General features: G+C 39.8%; 1 protein-coding gene across 1 annotated transcript in view; it reads left to right on the top strand.

Annotated features, from left to right (window-relative positions):
* The window catches only part of KCNB2 (potassium voltage-gated channel subfamily B member 2), a 392,549-nt gene that overhangs the window by 27,338 nt on the left and 338,002 nt on the right, over nt 1-27,209 (top strand). Inside the window, exon 2 of the mRNA XM_082719835.1 lies at nt 1,470-2,152. Coding sequence (XP_082575961.1) covers nt 1,574-2,152 — 579 coding nt within the window. The 5' untranslated portion in view covers nt 1,470-1,573. The remainder of the gene's footprint in view (nt 1-1,469; nt 2,153-27,209) is intronic.

Here is a 27,209-nt window from a genome sequence, read left to right as displayed (position 1 = left end):
TCCTTGGATCGAGCCCAGCATGGGGCTCTCTGCTCAGCAGGAAGCCTGCTTCCTCTCCTCCCCGCCCCTGCTTGCTTCTCTGCCCACTTGCAATCTCTGTCTGTCAAATAAATAAAATCTTTCAAAAATAAGCTCTCACAATCTATAAGTGCTTAGTGTTAAGGATACGAAAGACTTTGTCTTTAAGAACTCCCATCATCTTGTGGGAAAGGTGTTACTGAATTGGTATGATGAAACAGAAGTGACATTCACAGAGGTTTCATGATCCTAGAGGAGGAATATCATGGAGGGCTTTCTGGAGGATGTGATTGATGTCTGAGATCAGTCTTTTTTTTTTTTTTTTTATTTGACAGAGAGAAATCACAAGTAGATGGAGAGGCAGGCAGAGAGAGGGGGAGGGGGAAGCAGGCTCCCTGCTGAGCAGAGAGCCCGATGCGGGACTCGATCCCAGGACCCTGAGATCATGACCTGAGCCGAAGGCAGCGGCTTAACCCACTGAGCCACCCAGGCGCCCTGAGATCAGTCTTGAAGATCAAGCAGCAGTTAGTAAAAAGGAAATGGGAAAGGTAGAAGCCCTTCCAGGATACAGCATGAAGAAAGCTCCAGAAACTTGAGACAGAAGGATGTATGTAGTCTGGGGTTGCTGGAATATAGTGATGTTGGAGGGATGAGAGGTGAGGGTGGAGGGGTAGGCCAGACCTAATAAGGCTAACTGTTCTTTACAATGCCAGTAATGATGAATCTTTGTAGGACTGAAAGCATGGCTTGGGCCAATTTTATATCTTAGCAGATCATTCTGGTAACTATGTGGAGAAAGGTTTTTAGGTTGACAATACCAGAGTTTGGGATCCAATTTAAGAGGCTATTGTAGAAATGTAAGCAAGAGGTGATGAGGGCTTGAACCAAAATCATGGTTCAAGGGTAACAGGGACTGGGTCATGGTGGTGGAGCACTTAAGCAATGTTTAGAAGGTGCAGTTGGTTAAGACCTGGTTCTTAATTGTATGTAGACAGATCGATCGGGACTTTGCAGAGTTTTAGCTCAGGTGGCTGGCTGTGGGGATGTGGAGGGCCAGAAATCTGAAATGGAGAAGGAACAGGAACTAGTTGGGCAAGTTGGAGGTGTGGGTAGGTTAGTGTAAGGTGTTGGTTGTTCATCTAGAACGAGATGACCAACGCGTAGATATGTTAGTCCAGAGCTTGAGAAAGTGGTCTCCGGTGATAAATTTGGGAGTTACCACTTTCTAGATGTATAAAATTGAATACACAACCTCTTCTGTGTGTGAAGCACATTGTATTGTCTTTTTCTCTTTTCTTGTACCTTGGGGCAATGATTTCTATCTCCATTAATACACAGTAATTACTATTAGACCTCCTGGTTGTGCATGAACAACAAAGCGATGTCAAAGAATGGGAAATGCTTTAGGGAAGTGGAAATAACCAAGTGATTGTTGTTCCTTTTTTCTCCAGTTGTGTTGGTGGAAATGCCTGCCTCAGAAGGCTATCACTTCAGCTGACACTCCCACAGCTCATTCTTTTGAGGAGCCTGGCTCTGTGGCTTTGTCCAGTTCAAAATGGCAGAAAAGGTCCCCCCTGGTTTAAACAGGAAGACTTCAAGATCGACACTGTCCCTTCCACCAGAACCTGTGGACATCATTAGGAGCAAGACATGCTCACGGAGGGTTAAAATCAACGTGGGGGGCCTCAACCACGAAGTCCTGTGGAGAACGTTGGACCGGCTGCCCCGGACGCGCTTGGGGAAGCTCCGGGACTGCAACACGCACGAGAGCCTCCTGGAGGTGTGCGATGACTACAACCTCAGCGAGAACGAGTATTTCTTTGACCGGCACCCGGGGGCCTTCACTTCCATTTTAAACTTCTACCGGACGGGCAAACTCCATATGATGGAAGAAATGTGCGCGCTCTCATTTGGCCAAGAGCTTGATTACTGGGGGATTGACGAGATCTACCTGGAGTCCTGCTGCCAAGCCAGGTATCATCAGAAGAAGGAGCAGATGAATGAAGAACTGAGGCGGGAGGCCGAGACCATGCGAGAGCGGGAGGGAGAAGAGTTTGATAACACCTGCTGCCCGGAGAAGCGGAAGAAGCTCTGGGACTTGCTGGAGAAACCTAACTCGTCAGTGGCTGCAAAGGTATGAAAAGCAGAGTGTTGCTTTCCTTGGTGTGCGGTCAGAAAAGGGGTTGCTTACCTTCCAGTGAGCATGATTGTCCTCTTTTGAGATGTTCTGGTAAGACAGTACAGAATGTGCCTGCTGGGTGAGAAACACTTTCCAGAAGCTGATGTAGTCTGAGTTATTCTTTTTGTGAAATGGCACGCAATGGCTTACTCTGTCTTAACTATCGATACTGGGTCAGAACAGGCCTGGGCAACAGAGTCTGGAAGGGTTCTGGTGGCAGTGGCGCTGCGTGCTAGCGGTGGCTGGAATTTGCGGAGAGCGCTAGCTGGGGTCCTGCAGAAGGCTGGGGCCTGGGCTCCTTCCTGGATAGAGGTGATGTCTGTCCTTGAGGACAGAGGAGGTGCCTCCTGGCCTGGTTCTCCAGAGGATCAGTGAAAGAGTGAAGTGTGACCTTGTGTAGCTCAGGGGGATACTAGGCCCCACGCCTGAGAAAAGGGCCATCTCCTTTAGCTGTGTAAGGAGTGAGTCAATGTCCACAGAGCATCCATTTACCTCCCTTGTGAGGTCTGCTCTGATGGTGGTGTTTCTGACTGTGGGTGCATCGGAGTTTTTTTCCACAATTGACGTATTACCCTACCTCAGAGCTCATCGTGGTTGCTTACTATCAAGGTAAATTCATGCTTCCATTGTGCCTGCATACATCTCAATCTCAGAGTAAGTTTGTTTTGCCACGATTTGCAGCATTTAATTCAACAGCACGATGCTGTTTATCTAATTTTATTTACAACTTTGAGGGTTAGCTCAAACTGATTTTTCATCCCATATATTTACTTTTGTATTGCAATATGAATTGTGAACACGATGTCGAGAGTCGTCTTGAACTGCAGAGGCTTCTTGTTGGTATTTTGTGCATATTAGATGAAAGTGGAATATGGAATAGAGAAAAGAAAAATAGCAGAAAAACATGTCACCATGTGAATTCTTTAAAATGCTTTGAAGTTTTCCAGTGGTTCTTTCTTAAAGAACAGTGAAGATGATGGAAATGTAATAGACCATATGTGCCTTTTGATTGGAAATTAAGGTCGTATCTGATAATTTACAACATGTAAATTGTGTAAACAATCAACTGAAGGCAGACGGTCGTAAAACTGCTTCTGCCCTGTTTGATATGCCTAGTGTTGCATCCTGGTGACTTCTAAAGGCATTTTACTTTGTGACCAGAACATGGAAGTCAGTGGAATAATATATGTCTCTGTTGTACATAATGAGGAAATGCACATCTTGTAGCAAATGGAAAGATTTCCACTAGGCCTTTTTATTGTTATGAATAATGTTTACTTCTCTTTATCCATAGGAAAGAAAGAAATGTGCTACACTTGTGGGTTTGGGTTGAGAAAGGTTACTGCTCATTGCAGTGTCAAGCATTAAGTTACATATTTGAGTCACTGCTGAAAGTATAGAGTGCATTCTAAAGATGAAGGAGATAAACTCTGGATATAAAGGAGTGTTTTGGATGCTAAATGAACTTTAGGCAACTGTGGTCTAAGTCATTGTTCCATTAGATGTTCCAAAGGGTGTCAGCCACAAATGCAAAAATCAGCAGCTAAACCAAAGGAAATGTGAAGGTTAATATGGCTTATTTGCTTATAACAGTGTTATTAACACATACCTAAAATTAAGTACTGTTATAGAAAAGATTTGAAGGTATATACATTTGTTTTTCTGAAGCATTTCCCTTGAGGATAGAATACGGTCAATAACCTGGCTTCCCAGATGAGGGAGTTCACTGAATCTCTAAATTTTAGAATTTAATCGAGTTTTAGAATGTAAAATTTAATAGAAATTTTAGAATTTAATAACGGCCTATTACAGTACTCTGTTCTATACACCTGCATGTCAGATAGATTATTGGAACTCGCTTCAAATTATGTATGTACGGATAAAAGATCTACCTACAAATTATACCCAGCAGCTCAGAACATTGGTTTTGGAAATTTTAATGTAGTTATAAATAATAAATATGTTTCCAAATTATTAATCAAGCCAAGTGAATCTTTGCCAACCTAAGTAGATTCTTTACTAAATTTTCATAGGGGATTGGTATCTGTTTATTTCAAGATCTACATTTTCTTCTCTGTTTGAATGGTGAAATATAATAAAAATTATTTACATTTGATTATATGGTAGTTTAGTGGAAGTATTGTTCATTTGTCTGAGGTTTGGAACATTTTGAAAACAGCTCGGTATGATGTCTTACATAAATCACTACCTTTTCCTGTGCTCTTCTGGAATCATAGAACTTGTTAAGTCCATGTACAGAAATCAGTGGCTTTCTGATACACTTCTCTAGAATAATTCTTGATGTAGTGAGTGTTATGTGTGAATAATATTTTTACAACTTAGGAACAATCTGTTTTGCTAAAACTGTAGGAGGATCATACTCTAGCCCTCACTATTTGGGTTATGGGTCCATCAGGATCCTGCATATGCTATGGAGCTCTTGTGTTGGAATGCTTGGAATCTGTGTGTTTTTCCCTAACTTGCTTAGAAGGGGAGATATCTTTGGAGGAGAATATCTGTTTACCTTGCCTCTGCAATGATAGCTTACTCAGTTGGGTAGTTGAGTTGAACATATACAGAATGATCTGTGTGGGCAACACACATTAAAGTGGACATGTAGAAAAACACTCCCTTCTCTCGAGAATTTAAAATATATTTTCTTAGCTTTTAAGGAATTTCATATCCTTAAAACCATTTGTTTTCTTCCCTTTTCGTTTTTCTGTCTTTGATAATTTATTGAATATTTCTGTAATGAAGTTTGAAGTTAGGAGTTTACTCGCCAAATCCCTAGCATAGAAGGAAAAACTTGACCTTTTCTATCAAGTATTCCACAAGAGGTTAAAATATCTATTCAGTGACATGGAATAAATACCCAATAATCAATTCAGTAACAGTCATTCAGCCTAAGCTATGTGCATCGACTATGATACACAAAATTATTACAAGGCCCCTCGACCTGTTGTGTTTTGTCCTTGGGTATGACCCTGAAAATAACAACTTGGCTCTTACAGAACATGCTTCTTGGTGTCACTTCTATTAGTTGAACTTTGTAGTATATAAACAACTGAAAAAAATACCAAAACAGAATTTAAACAGGTATATTTTCACTGCCAATATTTCACAAATTAACATTTTTACACATACACAGAAGAACATGAAATATAATTGTGCTTTTCACAAAAAAATAACAGGGCTAATAGAAAGTGTTCTTTCATAGTTTTCTGTGATGCAGTACGATCTGGTAACATGACACGAGTTTATATCTGTATGATGGACTTTGGGTTCTTTCAGTCTTGTTAGTTTATGTTGGTGACTGTCTGTATACCCTCACGTAGAGATAACATACAAAGTTGACATCTGAGGCAATTTGTGAGTGTGGGGCCCACCAAGTGCGCCTACAGGAGGGCTGGCCCAGAGCTCTGGGTTACCATGACATGGAATTGCTGCGTCTGGCATGCCTTTCATAGGAATGTGCAAGGGGAGAAGATGGGCTTAACTGGCTGCCAGTTTCCTGGGCAGTGAATTGGAATTACACTTGATCCTGTATCTCTTCCAGCCCTGGGCAATTTAGTCAGCCTCTGGCTTAGAAATATTTTTTCTCCCTTTTCTTGGGCCTTTTCCCAAAGGGACCGCAGTAGCTGTTTGCCTTTAAATTTTGCATTATAGATAACTTCACTCTAAGAGGTGTTTGAAAGCCTTTAAGGGAAGCAGATCCTATGGCACATGGGATTGTCTTTCTTTGTGATGAAATGACAATCAGCAACCAATAAGGAGCAGGGTCTTCCTGAGAGCTTAAAGGAAAGAGGCTCAGTACTAGAGGGTGCCTTCACTTTAGATCTTTAAAGAAGATCAAGGACAAAGGACATCAACTGTGTCTTCAGGCAAAGCCACTTAGGAGAGGGCTTAGCTTCCTGAGGCAAGCCTCAGCCTGGGCACAGACAGGGATATGGTGTTCGGGGACAATGCTGGCCAATGGGCCCATCTCAAGTGTCAGGTCAGGAGGCTAGACTTTAGCTCTTATTTGATAAGAACAATATAAGGCTGCAGAAAGACTTCTCTGTTCATCTGAACCCATACAGTGAGAACCACACAGCAACCCTGTTGGGCATGGTCCAGGGTGGAGGGTGGGGCACTGCTTCTTGTCAGCTTCCCTTCCCGCTTCTCCTAGGTATCCACAGCCATCACTTTCTTACCTACGGATTCCTCCCTCATCCTCTTAGGCTTTTCCCCATTCTCTCCTCCTCCTCTCCTTCTACCTCTCTCCCTTTCTCCCTCCCTCTACTGCCTTCCCTCAGGAAAGGGAAGATGATTGACTAGAGAATTACTTCTCAACATTTTTTCATTAATGGCCCCCTAAGGAGAAAAATTAAGTTAAATTTAAATTCTCCCTAAAGAGAGAAACTAAATACTAAGGAATAAGATTTTGTCACGAGGGTGGAGCTTGGAGAGCTACAGACCATTGTAACATCTAAGATTTTTTCACCCTTCCCCTCAAGAACCAATTTTCTCCCACTGACAGTGACATTGATCCCATGGAGAATGCATACAGTCGTGGGAAGGAGACCTGCCTGCAGCTCATTGCCTGCAAACACCCACATGACCGTCCCCACTGGCCCATTGGCTTGGCGCAGCACAACACCTAAAGGAAGCATGGGAAGGTCGGCAGACCTTAGACAATTTTGGGTCAAGAGAGAGGCCTGTATCGTAGGAACAGATGTATGGAGTCTTCCACTGGGACTATAGCTCTCTGGAGAGAGCCAGAGGTCCAAACTGTGTCTCAGGGGATGGTTCCTATTTAGTTGCCCTATCGGTGATAACTCCCTGAGAACCACGCTCAGCCTTCCAACTCAATTAGAGTGTGGGCAACTCAAGTCACAGAAATAGTGAAAAGAAAATAAATCCAAGTAAAAGAAAAACTCCTGTGTACTCAAAAAGGGGGAAAGAGTGCATAATATTTTCATTCTATTTCCAGTGTATGGGTTCACTTATTCTAATGCTTTGGATGAAAAAAAAAAAAAAAGAAATATATTGTAACAGAGCCACCAATTATTTCCTTTTAGTCTAAGAACAGAACTTTTGCATGTTGTGTATTTGTGTGTGTGTGTGTACACATGTACAGGTTCCCCCATTATCTGAAAATAGAGCATTCCTAGGAAATCCTTTGTAAGCTAAAATGACATAAAGCAAAGGAGCAGTTATCATTTCATAGAAGTGAAAATCCTATTTCTGGTTCTTTCAGTTAGTGAAAACAGGTTCTAGTGTGGGTCTTTCATAAAAGCCAGTGGCATAAAGAGAAATTATAGATAGAGAGGGAAGCCGACGTCTGTGTATGTATACATAGGCACTCACATACACAGTCGGGGAAACAGCTGTGCCTGTACAAAGCTCTGAGTTGAGCTTTCCGAGGACTGTCTCAGTGATAAACAACAACAGCAGCCATCAGAACCATCAATGGGCCCCCAAACAGACTGATGCATTGTGAGTGCACATGGAAATCGCCCTACATCAGTGCACCTCTTGGTGCCTTGGTGGAACCTGTGCAATCCCTGAGTTCTAATCTAGGATTGCCAGGGGCCCAATTAACATACCAGTCATGTCATTTCTGTATCATTTACTGTTTCTTCTTCTTTCCCTTTCCTTTCTGCAGCCCAGCTGTACGGATGAGGTTTGTGCTCTTCCAATAATATGGCATAAGAGTTCAGAGGTCCTTAAAAGAACTTGGCCGGTCTGTAGAGAGAGGTTTAGATTGGAGATATGTGGTTTTTTTTTTTTTCTTTCTAAAATACATAATTCATGCAGACTGAATGGTTGAAAGCCTGGAATAAATTAGGCGTTAAAAAAAAAAAAAGGAAAGATAAGATAGAAAATGTTGAGTTTTGATTAAAATGTTTCAAATATTCCATTCCTTAGTTCTAGTGGTCCTATTTTGAGATCCATGCTCCTCTGTTTTCCCCGAAAGGCTGCCCTGAAACTGCACCACTTTTTGTCCACTTGACCTCATTTGATCAGGGAGAGAATGGTGAGAACAGAGGAGGAAATTGATAAAAAGCTCACATCACACATTCTCTTACCTAGGGTGCCATGGGTCCTGCTTTTACTGAGAATGCCCTGGTTAAAGCCTTTTGTCTGAGGCTAATTATTAACAGCATCTTCTTTCACTCTTAAAAAGTGTCCCAGTTTGGATGATAAATGATTACCTTACATGGGAATATTTTTGAAAAAAAAGAAATTATCCAAGAATCATGTACTTTTCCTCTTTGGTTTTTTGTTCCATTTGAGGAAGGCTTGTCTTAATTTTCAAGCACTTTTTCCATCTCTTTTGAAAAATCATTGGTTTTCATTAATATTAGAGTAAGATTTTTGGATTCCTTTCAAGCTTGGTTTTTAAATTTCAATAAGTAATTATCATTTTCAATGTTAAAAAAAAAAAAAAAACCAAGGCATTCTTTCTACGTTATCTAATGTTATCACAAAACAGACATTGAGAGTATTTAAATATTCTGGTTTTGAAAATTCATCTACACTGCTTTGGTTATTAACAGATTTGTTTTCTTTATTTCAAGTGAGAGACTTTACAAAGGGAATGTTGTACTATTTTAGGTGAGCATAAGTATTATGAAGGAATGGTCACAATATTTAACACTTTCCACTTGGAAGACTCTAGAAGGATTTGACTAATACTTTAAATGTCCTTATCTGAGCTCTATCACTGTGAACTGACCTTTCTAATGAAGAAAGATACTTTCAAAATGATCAACAAAGTTGATTCTGAAAGAATTACTGGAATAAAAATTGATCAAAGCATGATTACATAGAAAAAAACCCCTCCAGCTGCTGATGTATAATTCATGAAGTAACCATAGATTACAGTAGATTTTTTGGTTTTGGCATTGATTTAGCATTGGTGGTTTTCTTCCGTTTGACAACAACCCCATTGTTCCATGACATTCAACAATCTATAATGTGAAAAGGCCTAAATCTGAATGCTGTATTGTATCAGGTTGGTTTGTTGGAGCTGGTTGACTTTGTTAGAGAGTGAGTTTAGCTGGCCACTGAGCACTAGCCTAACCCCATTTGGTTTTTTTCTCTTCATTGTTACATATACCAACTCGTATTAAATGTTCCTGTATTTTATAGGGGAGATTATATGGTACAGTAGAGCTTTGCGAAACTCTCAGGACACATTCCTCATTAAAAATATCCTATTTAGGTATTCCAAGAGTGACAAAGCTTTTTAAGGTAGCAGTCAGCCTGGAAATTCTTCTTTCCCTCCAATAGCCTGGTCTTTAAACCTTTTCCTGCCTCAGCAGTGGACCAAAGAAGGACAAAGGAGTCTCCAGGCCAAGACAGTGGGCACATTCTACAAGCTGCACTTCCTGTATCTATCAGCAGCGGTCAGCCCTACCCAACTCACTCTTTCCCCACATCTCTTGGAACAGAGTTGATGATGACTCTATAATTTACAATCAGAACTTTGAAGAACTTGAAGAAACGGAGACTTCTCTGCAATTGCAATGCCAGCCTTGATACACAGATATGACCAAGCTAGAATCAAGAACCTAGACACAGAGCATCCCACTGGGAACAAAGAAGTACAGTGACTGGCACAGAGACAGGGTGGCAATGACCTCTGGTTGGAATAGTGGAAGAGGAAGACATTCGCTCTCATCCCTCCCAAACCTTTCCAGGAGGCACTAAAAGCTAACATCCGAACTATTTCCAATTTCTCACCTATGTGTTATTTAGTTTTGGCTGTGTCTACATTTTGCTAATGCATGAAGCAAATGTATTTTTCTCCTTAAATCATAACATTTTGATAAAGCGCTAAGTGAAAGAACTCTGGATATTACTAAGAACAGAAACCTGAAGTATATAATCCAGCTAATGTTTGTAGTGATGTTTGCACGTCTTGGGTGGGTGAACCAGGTAGTATCAGCCCTCACTGAGGTGTACCTGAACTAGGGGTGTGTGTGTGTGTGTGTGTGTGTGTATGTGTGTGTGTGAAAGAGAGAGGTGCATGTTATTTATACACACTGCCACCTCTCCACTATAGCATATTATATTATAAAAATCCACCTGCACAAAAATCCAATAAAATTTCACCCATATTTGGTAATTTAAGGTAGATGCAACTTTATCATTTGAGTAAGACACCTATTCAGAATACAGCTCTTGTGATAACTGATCAGGCATGAAGTCCATGGAAAGTGCTCTAATGGTCTAAGAATAGCAGGAAGAAATTTCATTAGTCTCCTAGGATTTTGTTTCAGGATGCTAGAGGTCATTGCCACCCTGGATTTCACGCTTTTACTTATGTCCCGTTGAGTCACTCTTGACACAACCACAAGTGTTGAATGCCACTTTAAATAGCTTCTCTAGCCTATGCCACAACACTGCCAAGGACAGCCACGTATTCCCTACACAGCTCAGAATGAGGCTGCTCGGTTATGGCATCCTTCCCTGAAAGGAACCTCATGATATTTGCACATGAGTGAAAAAACTCCCAGGCTTCCAGTCATTGTTTTGTCACTAATTAACATAAAACCTAGAGTACAATTTTGGATATTGAAATGCAGTTGTCTTAGCTGGTATCATCTAAATTAAATTCTTAACTATATTGGTTCTTTGAATTAGATTTATTCTCTTAAACAGTCAAATTTTAGTTTACATCTTAGAGTCACACCTATCTTTTAGAACTGTGTAAGTTTTACAGTGGTGTCCAAGCATACAGTTTCAACCAGAATTTGGTTGGATGGAAAAGTAACTCAGTGCCACCATCTATGAAGTATAGCAACATATTTGTGTGATGAAAAATAAGTGTGTTTCATTAATACATTGGAAATTTTCACTTTGGGAAACTAACAGGAAGCCTTGCATAACATCCTTAAGGTGAGCAACCTGTTCCATTTCAGTGTAGCTTTTAGTTCAGAGGGAGAAAAACATTGTTAGGCAATTCTGTTTTTTCAAAGGTGATAATTTGCTATACTACAGATGCAATGACCTACAAATGCAATGAAAGGAAATATGAAATAGTAGGCTAGAATCCAGTATAATCTGAACTTGCTATTACATATTTACTGTGTAAAAAATCTAGCACATTTTATTATATTTCCTAAGTGAATTCTGCAGGTGTGAAAATTATTGTATTATGTAAGTAAAGTAATTGCATTATGAGCAATATTAAAATTCAAAGCAAAAATCTCTTTAAAGCACCAGACTTTATTTTTCAAACTCTAGCTCATGAGCCATTATAAATATTTTAAATTACAGAGTAATTACAAAGTGCTAATCACTGAACTCTTTTTTTTTTTTTTTCAAAGTTTTGTGTATAGGTTATACATGAGGGTAGCTGAAAGGGTAGCAGACTGTTTTGATAGGCATATTTTAACAATTTATGAGGTACACGTATGTGTTTGAGGGAAGAAATGTTATATTTTAGTGGAAAAAATTGTTTTGGGTTCTGTGTTTCCCTATCTTTGTTAAGTTTTCCAGGATAAGCCAAAGCACTGAACTTTTTCTTTTCTGCTGCACTTTGATGCACACATCTAAAGTAGAGTCTGGAGGTTAGATGACAGGTCTCTGCTGTTTTTAAGGAATGCAAAACCTGTCCTGCTCCCCACTTCACGCACAGCTCTGCAGGTCCCCTTAAAAACCCCCCTCCTCAGGGATTGTCTTAGTTATACTTCCTAGAACAACTTTTTATTGTTATTATTTTTTTATTAAGGTGTAATTGACATAGAACATCACATTAGTTTCAGACATACAGCATAGTGATTTGATATTTACATATATTGCAAGAGGACTGCCGCAGTAAGTCTAGTTAATATCCATTATCGAACATAGTTACAAAAAATTCTTCTTCTTGTGATGAGAAGTTCTAAGATCTATTCTCTTAGCAACTTTGAAGTATACAATACAGTATTATTAACTGTAGTCACCATGCTGTACATGAACAATTTTGATTTTCCATTTAATTTCTTAGGCTTCAGTTGGATTTCACCTTTTTTAAAGCCCTGTTTTAAATATTTCATGAGGTGATGTCTACTTAACTTTCAGTGAAATTGAATGTAGTGAAGTTTCCAAATTAGAGAAGGTTGATTAACCTGAAAAAAAATCCAGACTTCATTTTGTCTTTAACTTACAAACAACCATTTGCTTTTCCTTATCTCAAAGCAGTAGAGCTGAAGAGTAGGTAAACTTTTTCTTCTAGACTGTTTAAAATTAGTATCTAAATAGCGCTTTTCCTCCCTATTTGAAAGAATCTGATTCTTTACCCATCCTGTACCCTTGCTTAATTCACAAGCTCTGGCTGTTAAAATTAAGCTGGTTTTTCTTTTCACTCCCTCATAATAGTTGTCAGTATCCCCAGAGCCTTCTGTTTTGAGCACAAATTTAATTCTGGGGGAAGAGACTGGTTAATTGATACCTGATACAGTAGCAGATGGTTTTTACAAGGCTAGATTAGCTTCTGTTTTCAAAGTCCTCTGTGAGGTAGAGTTTAACTTCCTGATAGCATCAGAGAGTTCTTGCAACACTTACCCTGTCTTCTTCTTTTGAGACCAGTTCTCTTCTAACAATACTGCTTCCTTCACAACCTGGAAAAAATGAATCTTGCTCCCTGAAGCCCAGAGTCATGAAGTGAAGGCCACATTTTTCTTGTCCCTCCCATAATTAGTGTGACATTCCTCAAAGAGCAGAAAGGGAAAAAATTATATTGAGCCTCGGCTGTGTGTCATATACACTGAACTCAGGGGTTTTGGACATTGACCCTTTACAACAGAGGTCAGCCAACATTTTCTGTAAAGGGCCAGATAGTGAATATTTTCAGTCCCTGTCACAGTTACTCAATTCTGTCGGTGTAGTGTGAAAGCAGCCATAGCCAACAGGTAAACCAACAAACATCGCTGGGTTCCAGTAAAGCTTGGCAGCAGGCGGGATTTGGCCCTCGAGCCATAGTTTGCCTATTACCACTTTATATCAATCCTATGTAAAAATGCCATTTATCCCATTATGCAGATTAGGGAGGCTGAAACCCAGAAAGATCAAATTCATGTCCCTTGTCCTCTGCTAAGTGGCATATTGGAACTTGTATCCCATCTACCAGCGTTTCCCTATAATTCTTCTTCCCGTCTAGTTGCATTTATCGCTCCTTTCTCATCACTGTTCATTATTCCCGTCACTATCCAATATTTATTGAAGACTTTGGTTTATGACTGAAAATCATCTTACTACTGTACCCCCTCGCTATCCTGCAGGACAACGAGCTATCATAAATTCCAGCCTAAATATCCCCCATCTTGAGCTCAGCACGTGGATGAAACTGCTTTCCCTTGGGAATCGGGAACTCTGATGACAACCGCTGAACCCTCCATTTCCCATCAAATCTATACTTTGTCCCTGTTGCGACTGCTTTTGCCTTGACTTATCCCATATTTTTCCCCCTCACTTGGGAGCATTGGATCCATTGCCATAGGCGAGGCCTTGACCACCTCATACTTGGGTGGAAGCAATATCGCGAACCAAACTTGCTCACTTCATTTCCCTGCCGGTTCTAATCCATTCTCCATGTAGCCAGCAGAATTGCCTTTCAAAACACGATTGGGTCACTTCTGAACTCTAAACCCCAGTGATTTCCCCTTGCCTGCAGTCTAGTTCGAACTCCTGAGCCTTGCATTGAAGACTCTTCCCGACCTACCTATCCAACCACATGCCTTGCCACTCCCCGTACATAATGGCCCCGTTATTCCAGACTATTACCTTCTGTGAAGGTGGGGCTCTTCTCTAGACAGATGGCACCCTGTGTTCAACAAGCAGTGCTCGTACAGGGCTACCTTCATCCAGAGGGGTCATCCTTTCTGTCATTTGCCCAGGGACGACTTGTAAACTGGCTTTGGCCATACCTGCACACAGCTGACACATTCATGGCTCTGTAGCCACCACACTTCCCTGACCTAGGGTCCCCTTTACCCCTTTTCTGCCCTTCCTTATGTCTCAGCTCTTATGTCCCTCTTCCATGATGTCATCTGAATCTCCCTCCTCTACTTTTCCCAAGGGTTTCCCTCATACTTGTGATCGAGAGAGTCTGTGCTGGGCCCATTTCCCCAGGTAGGTTGTCATTCTTGAGGGATCAGACCATGTCTCTTCATTTTCAGTTACTGACACCTGTAACAGTTCCTGGCACATACCAAACAGTACTACCTGCCACCAAATGGCACCAAAGGGTAGAAATACCAGTAGGACGAAATGTTTCACAATATTTCAATTTCTCTGTAAAAATTGAACAACACAGCTAGAGGTTGAGTATCACATCCCAGTGATAATACCAGAATAATGCAGGATTTGTTTTAGGCAGTTTAAGAAGGCTGGATATCTTACCCGTTTTAAACGGTTTTATGTTTTTGAAATAGGCGAAGAGCCATAGATGTGGGTTTTCCATTTTTACATTGTATAAATTCTCCATCTAGAATAGCGTGTAGGCTGCTCTGTATGCCACAGAGTTTATGCAGAGAAAGGCGTCAGGTGCTGCTGAAAGGCAAGCTTTCGGATGCTTTGCTTTGCTAAGATTGCTCATTTTATTTGAACTGCAGGTTCTGGGAACTCTTGTTAGAGGTAAAATGTAGCCTGTGTATGGACTGGAAGCTGTGTATGAATTGGAGTAGGGTAAGGGCTTTGTCTGGCCCCTAGGGCGTATGCGGTCCTTCTATACCCTCTAGAAGATGGATAGATTATTTCTTTACATTCAAGTACCCAACCTTTGGAGGACCTTTGGCCCCAAGTGGAGTTATCCCATTACTCAGAAAAAGTCACAAAGATGGATAAACCCAAGATTTGAATCAAGACAGAGCTCCAATATGGTGTCTTTTTTGTAGGAATATGAAGAGAGTCTGAAAAAATAAATTCTTAATGGCATAATGTGAAAAAGGGAGATCAGGAATCTATTTTTACTACAAAAGCTAAAAGAATCATAATGGTTTCAGCTTAGGGGAACTGACTTCTATTGTAATCCAAAACGGTATTTTCTGAAAACTTTGTAGTTTGAGTTTGTTTATTTTAAAATAGAAATTAGGTGTTCTTTTTTAAGCTCAATATTGCTTGTTATCAGCATGCAACTTGGACATCAGGTATTTTCAAATATTATTCTGGTATTTCAGACTGCTGGGGTTTTCCTGCTTGATTTTTCTCATTTGGGTGGGTTTTTCAGAAAGAACCTTAATCAACCCATTTTAAAATTTCCCAGTCACTTAGGAAGCATCTTCAACATATTTATGAACTTAATAATTCATGCAATTATTGTTTAAGGAACTGCTTTGTATATAAGAAGCCTCTAAGCTGCATATGTGTCTTCTAAGAATTTTAATGAGGTAGCTGCTAAGAGTAAAATCATTTTCATTTATTAAATATTTTGACTTTATCATATCTCAGTTTTTAAGTTTTTAGTAGGTTTTATAATTTAATTATTTCTATTTCACTGCAAAAGGAAATTGTCAAGTTGAAGTATGTTTTGAGTTCTGCTGTTCTAATTATTTTTGCACTGACCTGGGGAAAGCAATCTTTAAAGAGATCATAAGACTTTATGAGAAACAAAACTGATAGATATAAAACGATCAGAAAATGTTCTTAATACCACAAAATTAAGTCATCTTCCATTTTTTATGACATTTAGAATTTCAGAGGCAGGATCTAATAATGTGAATTTTTAACAGGTAGGGAAAGGTTTGTAAGTCAGAGGAAACCAAATAGAAATAGAAAAAAAAATATTTCGAGAAGAAGGAGGAAACCATAAACTTAGAGTGAAGAAAGGGATTAGAGTGCCTTTCCAGGGCACTAGGGAAATTGTCAGTATAAGGAATTGGGTTGGGAATGTCAGGGAGGACCATGTACTGACACAGCTGAGAGTCAGTGCCCGCCTGAGAGTCTGGATTCCCAAGGAAGGTCATAGGTGGGTGACATGTGGGCCCATAACTATTCCTTGCTGGTGGGAAGCTGTTGGGTAGGTGGGGCAACAAAGTGGTGAGGAGCATAGGCTCAGGGGTAAGACAAATTTGTGATGGAGGGATGGCTTGGCTTCTCAGTGGAGAGTGGAGAGGATACTCATTTGTACCTAATGCAGTTATTATGAGGAGTAAATGAGCTAGTAAGCTAAATGGCTGGCATAAAAGCACACCCAGAATATTTTATGTATTAGTGTTACAATTATTATTACCATTATTACTCAAAATGATTAATTAATTAATCAATTAATTTGTTTATTTATTTATTTAGATTTTACATATTTGAAAGAGAGAGGAAGAGGGAGAGCATGGGTCGGGGCAGAGGTAGAGGGGAGAGGGAGAAGCAGACTCCCTGCTAAGCAGGGAGCCCAGTGTGGGGCTCAATCCCAGGACTCCAGGAGCATGACCTGAGCTGAAGGCAGATACTTAACTGACTGAGCCACCTAGGCACCCAAATAAATCATTTTTTAAAAAGATTTTATTTATTCATTTATTTGAGAGAGAGTGTGAGAACACGAGCAGGGGGTAGGAACAGAAGGAGAGGGACAAGCAGACTGCTGATGAGAGTCCATTGAGATCGTGACCTGAGCTGAAACCAAGAGTCTGATGCTTAACCAACTGAGCCACCCAGGCACCTCCTCAAAATAATTCATTTTGAACTATTGCTAAGAGGATTTTTTTCCCCATAAGTATTTGGTATTCTTCTGTTGCACTTTGAGTTTTATTAGACCGTGAAGCTAATGTCTGTATAGGTAACAAGTTATTCATCTCATCTTTAGAACCAAACTCCTTAAAAGTAGCTAATTAAATTGATGTGTGTTGGTTTGTCCAGATTTTCATGATAATGATACCTTAGAACTGGAACCTGGAATACATATTAAAATTTAAATCTTAAAAACCTTATTTTGGGGAAATGGATCTTGGTGAAAACAATGAAAATAAAAAGAAGGAACTGACCATTCCAGAGTTTGATTACAGAGTAACATTTGCATTCATTGCTCTTCTCCTGATGGTCTCCTTTGTGTTAATCACTGATACTAATATAACTGTCTGGAAGTTGAGCAGCTATAAATAACTCTATTCTTGTTCACAAACAGTGTCTTTGCCCTGAGAGAGGGAAGTGATCAGACTATCAGTTTGTGCTTTCCGGTTGGGCTCATTGGCTCATCTTTCTTATCTAAGTATCTGTTAGTATGAAATTGAACACAGATCATTGACCTTCTAAATCCCTTGTCATTATGATGCATTAACAGTAATATGTTTGATTGCAAATGATTATTTGGCTCAGGAAAAATTGGATTCAAAGTAAATGTAGTTTCAGCCATAAAATTTTCCATGCTGAACCTCAAAGACACTCAAGTTTGTTAGAAATGCTATAATAACTCAGGAGTCTTTAGAAGATTATTATTTTTTAAAAAGATTTTATTTATTTATTTGACAGAGAGAGGGATCACAAGTAGGCAGAGAGGCAGGCGGGGCGGGGGGGAGCAGGCTCCCCGCTGAGCAGAGAGCCCGATGTGGGGCCCAATCCTGGGACCCTAAGACCATGACCCAAGCCGAAGGCAGAGATTTAACTCACCGAGCCACCCAGGTGCCCCAGGAGTCTTTAGAATATTATTACAAATACAGGATAAATAGTTTTTTGATTACTAGTTTTCCACAAAGAACCACATTTTCTGAATTTAAGATCAAGGCAGGTATTTAACACAACACTTGTTTTCTGATGTGTAGCTCTACAGTAAATAACGAACATTCTCTCAAAATCAAAATATCAGATTTTTAAATTGAGATTAGCATTTTGAAAAATCATTTTCTTGATTAAGGATGGGTATTGCTAGATCTCACTTCCCCTAAATTATTCAATGGATCTTGCAGGGATATATAACATGACAGGATGATAAATGACTGAATGGATTATGGGTAGAGAGGTAGATAGACAGATAGATAAATAGACTAAAGGGAAAGATAGACTAAACAGGAAGCTAACCTGAAGAGATGATGGATGGTTGGATGGATGGATGGATGGATAAAAGATGGAAAGGAAATATGGGCAGAAAAATAAAGATGAAACTGAACTGGGGAGATTAGTATATAAAATAGTCATGACACAAGTGCCCGGTACAATTGGTAGAGGAGGGCAACAGGCTTTAAGCATTCTTAATGCTAAAGCAAACAAGAAAAAATAAAATACAAAGAATAAAATTACTTGAAATCTGGACTTTGCAAGCAGGATTTATGGTCCTTTACTGAGTAGGTCCATTGGAAAGGAAAGAACTGTGTGGATAGGGGTTCAGATGACAATTCACTTAGTGAACAAATACTTACAGAGTACCAGGCTCTGTCTTAGGCGCTGGGGATCCTGTGTCGAACAGAGTAGACACAACCTACTGCTGCCGTGGAATTTATATTCTCTAGGGAGGAGACGGATTAAAAGTAAATGAATAATTATATAACAGACACATAAGTAGTCACCGATATGGAGGAAAACAGCAAGAAACAGGGTTAGGGTATGTCTGGGGTGGGTGGTTTCATTTGAAAAAGAGTTTCCAGGGAAGGCTTTGTTGGAAAACTCTCTGAGGAAGGTGCGGAAGAGGTGAGGAAGTCTTGTGACGTCTGAGGAGAGGGGTCCAGCAGTGGGAGATGCATGGCGGGCGGTGTGGCTCTCCACCGGGGGGGGGGGGGGCTTTGTTTGTCCTTCAGGGAACCTGTACCGATGTTGGGAGAAATTTTTGGGGTGGAGGTGCTGCTGTCCTGCAGGGAGGCTGCAAGGCAGTGAACCTGGAGGAGCACTGTAGGACATGTGGTCAGACACAAAAAGGGAGACCAGATCCTGAAGGTCCCATTACCTCTTCCCAGGGCTTTTTCAGCTTTTCCCTGAGAGAGAATGGGAGCCAGGGGTGACCTCTGAGCAGCAGTGACCTGACTCACAGTGTAACAGGCTCAGTCCAAATCCTGTGTTGAAAGTAGAACTCAGCGAGGGGAAGAAATGAAGCCACTTGGGGCCTATCATAAGAATTCTGGAGAGAGACTGAATCACATTAAATACTAAAATTGTGTAGGGTGAATGAGTATGTTATTTATCCAACAAAATATCATCCAGAATACTTATATTTTGTGTCTTTTATCTTAAAACTAGGGTATTAAACTCGTTACCCATTTTTTTTAAATTATAGAGAAAAGTTGCTATCTGTCAAAACTTAGGTTTCACCAGAGAATAGAGTATCTCAAAAACAAAAACAAAGCTCTTTCATAAGAATAAACCAGTTAAGGATGCTAGTAGTGGTAGATTTGTCTTAAGCAATCCTTATAATTAATTAACTTGTTTAGTGCTATCTAAAAAAAGGAGCCTTTAGGAAAAAATAAAACTAAGCACAGACACATCCAGATACCTTTTTAGGGGCATCAAAAGAGGGTTGCTTTTTTAAAAAGTCAATAAGAGAAGATCAATAAAGACAAGTTTAAAAAAGAAAAAAAGACAAATCCAGGTGCAGGTAAACATTAAGAACTATGAGAGCAGGCAAATTCAGAGTCAAGGAAATGCCATAAACCTTGCTGGGCTCTGGTGCTTAGAGCATGCTCAGTGCTGACACTTCTGCATGCCCTCTCTGCCCTCAGCTCCCCAGAGCTAATTCAGTACCAATGGACGATACCCTTTTTCTTGTTTTACCTTTGCTGTAGATAAATAAATGCATATTTATGTTCATGTATATAAATACATATATTTATAATATTTCGTCAATTATAAGTGGCAAGAATAGTTTACAGGAAGCGAGAAAAAATTTTCTTTTTGGAATTTAGACCAGATTGAGACTATCCTCCAAAGCTCCACCTAATGACAATGTTCTAAGCCACATAACCCCACCCTCTTTCCCCCAACCCCTCCGCCACACCCCTGCATGGGGATCATGAACTATCTCTCTAGATAGCCACAGCACATATCTGTGTAATCTTTTTTTAAAAATATTTTATTTATTTATTTATTTGACAGAGAGAAATCACAAGTAGATGGAGAGGCAGACAGAGAGAGACAGAGGGAAGCAGGCTCCCCGCTGAGCAGAGAGCCCGATGCGGAACTCGATCCCAGCACCCTGAGATCATGACCTGAGCCGAAGGCAGCGGCTTAAACCACTGAGCCACCCAGGCACCCCAGGAAACCGCAGTTTAAAGACAGTCATTTGAAACATTTTAAAGGGTATGGCATTTCTATCTACTCAGCTCTCTTCCAACAATTAATTGTCATTTCATATGTTCTCTGTCACTCTAAGTGGCCTCTCATTAGCCCACCAGCAGTCCCTGAAAAGTGCCATACTGATATTTCTCCATGTGGAGCAGAAGAAATGGCCACTGGGCCAGAGAACAAATGGCCACTAGGCTTAGCAGAACAAAGCCCTGCATTTCTGCCTCCTACCTCCTTACTGCAGATCAGATCAGAAAGCTTTTACAAAATTAACTGCTCAGAAATATGGGGGACTGTTTGGGACATGGGATCAATGCAGAACCCATCACTAGTTCCATTCTACTTTGAGGGACTCTCTCTGAGGATGGCAAGATTCAGTTTGTAGCCACTTTTTTTTTTTTTTTTTTTTAATCGTGGAGGAAGAGTTCCAGGTGCTACTTAAATTAGGATTCCTCTTTTTATATATAAGCTCCAGGTAATTTAACTAGTTCGTCAAAAAAGATAATAAAATGTATCAAGCGATATCATCTTTGAAACAAATGTGTTGAGCGTTTTGGAATTTTTGCACTTAGTTTAAAAAAAAGTCTTCATAGAAAGGAACAAAGCAAATTGAAGAGCACAGTGATAATGCAGAAATGTGAGAAGTCTAGGAAGGAGACGAACATTAATTATCTGCCATCATACTTGTCCCATTGTCCTATTTCAGCCACACAGTAATTCTACATGTTGGGTGCTCTTATTCCTACTTTGGAGGATGAAAATCTAAAGCTCTGAGAGGTTAAGAAATAAATCTCGGGGCATTTCCAAACTTCAGGTCCTCGTTTGAGTGACTCTGATCGCCTCGGCTGCAAAGACTGTATACACGATCCTTGGATAAAGAAGGCAGACTGCAGTCAAAAATCTGACCACATCACATTTATTTGAAACCACTTTGACTTCTAGAGCTGGGGACACTTCTGGTGGTTACTTATTTAATTTTCAAGCCGTCAGGAAGTATCAACCTCACAGTCTACAGAATAGGTAACATACACGATCCTCTCTCAGAGGTGGCTAGGGACTCTCGATCTGCGGTTAGCATCCTGGAGTTCTTTATTAAAATATGACCTATGGAAAGTAAAGACAAAATCTGGAATTTTCTCTTTGAGTACTTGCTACCAGCACACTGTTGTCAAGAAAGAAACAGTTCTTTGTTGTTGGTGGTGTTTGACTGGAATACATGCAGTATGTACAGAGCAGATAGGGAAGAAATTAAAAAACTTGACTTTGTACCCTTGCACATGGCTTATCAGCACAGCTGTAATAGGGCAGCTTTACCCCATGTGTGCTAGAGTCACATTGTTTTGCACACTGACTGGCAATCCATGTGGGTCAGCTTGTCTGCCTCAAGAGACCTCGTTGAAGACCGGGATTATCTCGCCTAGTTCATTATTTCCCACTCCTCCTAAATAACAAGAACATCGTCAGTGCTCTGTGTACAGGGGCTCAGTCAAAAAAATGAATGGATGATTTTGTTACGTTGAAATATGCTGATGCTGCGTTTAGTATAAATGTTGCAAATGTAAACTTCAAAACAGGATGAAACTTATGAGTGGTATGCTTTGATCACATTAGGAAAATAGGAGTGAATATGACTTTTCAGTGAGCATGTGTGTATCAGCTAGAGCCAGAGTTAACTTTACCAAAATGGTTCATATAATTAAGGAGACTGTCTTTTCCCCTTGTGTATTCTTGCCTCCCTTGTCATAGATTAATTGACCCTATTAGCGTGCATTTATTTCTGGGTTCTCTAGTCTGTTCCATTGATCGAGGGGTCTGTTTTTGTGCCAGTACCATACTGTTTGGATTACTACAGCTTTGTGGAATGAATAAGTCATGGGAAGAAAAGCCACAACATGGGGAATATAGTCAATGATATTGTAATAGCATTGTAGGGTGACAGATGGCAGCTACACTTGTGGGGAGCACGGCGTACTGTAGAGAAATGTTGAATCACTGTGTTGTGCACCTGAAACTAACATAACATCATGTGTCAACTCTACTCAAATAAAACTTTTTTTTAAAAATAAAGTGAATCATTTAAAACCTGAAAGAGAATAGATTTAAACATCTACCCATATACAAGAAAAAGGTTAATGTTATGCTCTGTGGGCGCTATTTTTGTGGAACATTTTTACTGAAAAGCTATTTTCCTGGTTGCTGGATGAGAACAGAACTGGCTCCTTGAAACATGCTTGTATCTTTGAAACCTGAAACTTCTTTCTCATACATTTTTGCAGTTACATGCTTTAGCGTTTATGATTTTACATTTCTAGGTTTTCTTCCAGTCTGCAGTATCTGAGACCCTCTCGGAAGATTCTTCGCCTTAAAGAGACTCTTGAATATCATTCATCTCCATTTCTTTGGACTGTGGGGCCAACAGTAACAGCTAGTGCTTAGTGAGCACCTGCTCTGCACCAGACACTGTTCTAAGCACTTTTTTTTTCTTTAAAGATTTTATTTATTTATTTGAGAGACAGAGAGAGAGCGCTAGAGGGAGAAGCAGACTCCCTGCTGAGCAGGGAGCCCAATGCAGGGCTCAATCCCAGGACCCCAAGATCATGACCTGAGCCAAAGGCAGATACTTAACCGGCTGAGCCACCCAGGCACCCCTGTTCTAAGCACTTTAATGGAACAATTCACTTAGTCTACACAACAAACTGAAGATACTGGTATTTTTTCATCCCATTTTACAGATGGAATCATGCCCTGAGTCACAGGGCTGTTGGCCAAGCTGGGTCTGAGCCCAAAGTCTGCTTCCAGATTCTCTGTACTGCCTCACTCGGCATTCTGCTCTACTCAGGAGGAAGTGTGAAAATATGCAGAGTCCATACCAACAAGAAGAGGACACCCAACACTACAAAGGAGGACTAGCTAAACTGAGCAGTCAACTAGGGTCAGCACCAGCCATTGCTTACTCAGGCCACGGCAGTGTTAGGGGATCCCTGAATGTATGAGTGTAGATCGCTACTCCCTCAGAACACAGGACGTGGATGATGGCAAATAAATCAATTAAGTTGAATCTCTTAGAAGGCTTATTTGTAATTTTGGCTGGCGTCTGTTGTTGGCTTTAAGTCAAAGTCTGTGGTATGGAGAAACCTATAAAAGAGATATCTAGCTTTTTATCATAAACTTCCGTTTTAATATATGAGTCAGGACATTAGTTCTTAATGGGGTGACTCCTCTCCCTAAGGCGACAATATGCATAGGGGGAGGTTGTCTCAATGATTGTGGTGCTGTTGGTGCTTAGTTAAAGAGGGGCAGGGGTCCTCTGCCATTCACAAAGCCATCTCTGCATGCCCCCACCCCCCACCAAGGAATAACTGATAGGTTTGGGAAGGCTGTCTGATCATCTGAACCTAGAACCTAACTCTGTTGATGTGTTTATAAATACAATTTTCATCCGTCGTGTCTTTCTCAGGGACCTAGTAGAAGTGTACATCTAAAAACAAGTGCACTTACTTCATTCTGATTTTTACAGTTGTTTGACATTTCTGAAATCCCATCATCAGTAGCAACAATGCTCATGGTATTTGAGGCACTAGGAACACACATTTGTAGATTCCACAGTGCTTTTGTGGTGTTTATACAGTGAAGAGCAGGCATGGGGAAGTTCTGTTCCAGTTGTCCAACCCGAGAATTTACATTATGAAAATACAGATTACTTTATTATAAATTCATTTCCTTTTCTCTCTTTTATATTACAGCTAGATTCTTATAATGATTTTTTTTAAAAAGTGAGTGAGTAGGTAAGCTCAATTATCCATGAATTTCATTTTAATATAGCAAATGAGACCACCAAAATGATGTTTCTCAAAGGAGGTGTTGTGAGTGATAGAACTGAGAATCCCTGGGTTCAATTCCATGTGGAGCCATGAACACCAAGAGTCATTCATTTTACTCTTCAAAATTTTATAGCAACTTTAACTGTAGGTAATTGAATCACCTCAGAATTATCTCTGTTTTAAATACCATGTGGTACAATTAACGTATATGTACACCATCTATCTTCTTTGTAATTCGAATTTCACAAAATCCAAAAGCAATACGAGAAGGGAGGTGTCTGGGGCCCCCCGGGTGGCTCATTCCATTGAGCCATTGAGCCTCTGTCTTCAGCTCAGGTCCTGATCCCAGGTGCTGGGACCAAGCTGCTCTCTGTCCCCCACCCCAAATTGTGGGGCACCCTGATCAGTGGGCGGTATGCTTCTTCCTCTCCCTCAGCTCTTTTCCACTTTTTGTCTCTCTTTCAGGTGAATAAATACATTAATCATAAAAAAAAAATAATGGAGTTGTCTTCCTGAGATGGTTCTTTTCATTTTCCAGCTACATTGTTTCTTTATTTTTGTTTTTTGTTTTTTTAACCTCTTCTCTGGAAGAACACTGGAATCAGAATAGAGCTAATACCATTGAGCAAAAGGGCAAAGTTACTTTTTTTCAAAGAAAAGCTCATTTTTCACCATAGTAACCAGCATATCATATGATATACACACCACATGGCCCGTGAAATATGAATCCTTTCAGAAATAAATTTCTACCAGAGTATAATGGGCTTTCATGTTAGCATAGCAAGGACTGGAATAAGGCGACACTTCAGGTTGATTTGGGTCAAATGATTCCTTTTTTATCTTGTAGTGTTTTTCTCACAGTTTGCAAGAGGTAATTTAGTTTGTTTGTTTTTTTTTTTTTAAATGCGTAATGAAAGTGAACCATATGCTATGAACACAAGATAAGTGCATTCCATTGAGTCCTAGAAACGGCACGTTTCCATTTCCTGTGAGTGTTAGGACCAAGAAAAGACCCTGAGATTTTGTCTTCAGTTTCTCAGGGGGTGTATTTGTCACTGCACACTCAAAGAAAACAAAAACAAAAGTTAAAAATCGCAGCTGAGCGTCGTGTGCCCATAGCTACTGCTCTTTCATTTATTTATGGTAGCTAAAACCTTTGTTTCTGATTCAGATTTATGGTGCATTTTTTAAAAAAAAATGAAGACGACACCTTTTATAGGTATACGTTACATTTTGGGAGAGGGAAAAGTGAAAATGTTTCACTCAACTTTTAAGTATCCTTTTGCCCTTTTCACTTGGAAACACCTTTTGTTCAGTCAGCTCTTTTCAGTTAATTTCTTTGAAAAATCTCTTCTAACCATAGTACTTTCTAAGCATACTTTCCCAATGCTGGGATATTTTATATTCAGGTGAGCTAGTTTCATAGGCATTCAGAGATTTTCTAGGTCTCTGAAAGCTCTGAGTAGCTTCAGATCCAGTGACCCCCATAAGCACAGATTTCTATAGCCCAATACTGATCTGTCCCTTTCAGGGCATCCAATGGATCACTAGTGAGTTTGGAACCAAAATGTTTCTTTCCAAGTATATAAATCAACAGATAATATCTTGATAGAGGAGAGTTGGAAGTTGATGGGCACATAGATTAAGCTTCTTTGGAAGCTTACTCAGAAATGCAGTAGAAATTAAATGTGTTACCTATTGTGAAAGTAGAAAATATTTATTCTAGTAATCCTAATGGCAAAACTATCGAATCCTATCATATGTATAGTCATCAGTGAAGAGACAGGTCAGGAGTTACATTTCTCTTTCTTACTCCAATTCCTTTTCCTCCTCAAATTTTCCTGTCTGCACGGACATGAAGTTCCAAGATTTTAAGGAGAAGATGCAAGAATGATAAGATTCTTACACACATTAGAAAAAAATTCACAGTAGGATAATTAAACCAGACTATCAAAGGATTGAAGATCATAGTTCTATTTCATTCAACTTCGGATGCCTTGTGGGTGCTGTGGGGCTTAGTAGACACTCAGTAGATGTTTAGTGAGATAAAATTATTTTGGTTATTATTTTATGTAAAGCTTTTCCAATTATAATGTTAGCCTTTTGAATTATAAGAATAGTATCACTGAGAATAATCTTATATAAGCTTATGTAACTAAGAGCTAGATAATCTCTTGAAATGAATATTTAGCTACATCAAAGTATACATCTAAAACTTAAAGCATAAGAAATTTACATTTTGGCTTTAGAGATTCACATTATTATTGAATTATGCTATGTCCATCTGCTCAAGTACTAGATATATTTAGGCTCTAGTGAGCCAAAATGAAAGATTCAATGGATTATTCATCGGCCTCATGCTCTGATACATAGAAACCTTCTGATTTGTAATTTTACCCAAAAGTTGTCTTCTCTCTTAGTTTCATGGTAAGGAAATTATGAAATGCATACTTGGGTTAAGAATGACTTTGTGATTTTTCTTCTTCACTCTTAAAGAGAGAAAACAGAGTTAAGTATAATAGAGTGCTCGCATTGATGCTGAGTTTGAGAATGACTTATCTTTTTCTTACACAAACATCACACTCAAATATAAATATATAAATGCATATATATATATATTTAGTATATGTAATATAATTTGGTATGTAAATTAAGTTATGGGGTTCGTTTCTGGATGCAAGTTCTGCCTAAAATTGTGGTTGTCCTTAGTGCTATTCACAACTATGGCTTTCAGGTCTCATGGCTATATGACTTGCACTAGCCAATGAACTGTGACTATTAAAGTGGGTGTCACTTCTGAGTCGGTACTTTAAGATTCAGTGTGTAGTTTGCACATTTCTTTTTTCCTTTCTCAGTAGATATGGAAATGTGTGTTGAGATGGGTCTTCTGTGGGCCAGGGTCCCTCAGTGACCGTTGAGCAGAACACCCCGAATGAAGCTTGATGTTAGTCCCATTGCCTTGAGAATGAGAAAGAGACTTTTCTGTATTGAGCTTCTGAGGTTTTGATGTTCTGGTTTAGTTT

The sequence above is a fragment of the Mustela nivalis genome, assembly GCF_964662115.1.
Source record: "Mustela nivalis genome assembly, chromosome: 2".
NCBI classification, from domain to species: Eukaryota; Metazoa; Chordata; class Mammalia; order Carnivora; family Mustelidae; genus Mustela; species Mustela nivalis.
The sequence above is the reverse complement of the archived record's forward strand: the minus strand, read 5'-3'. Positions and strand labels throughout refer to the sequence as shown.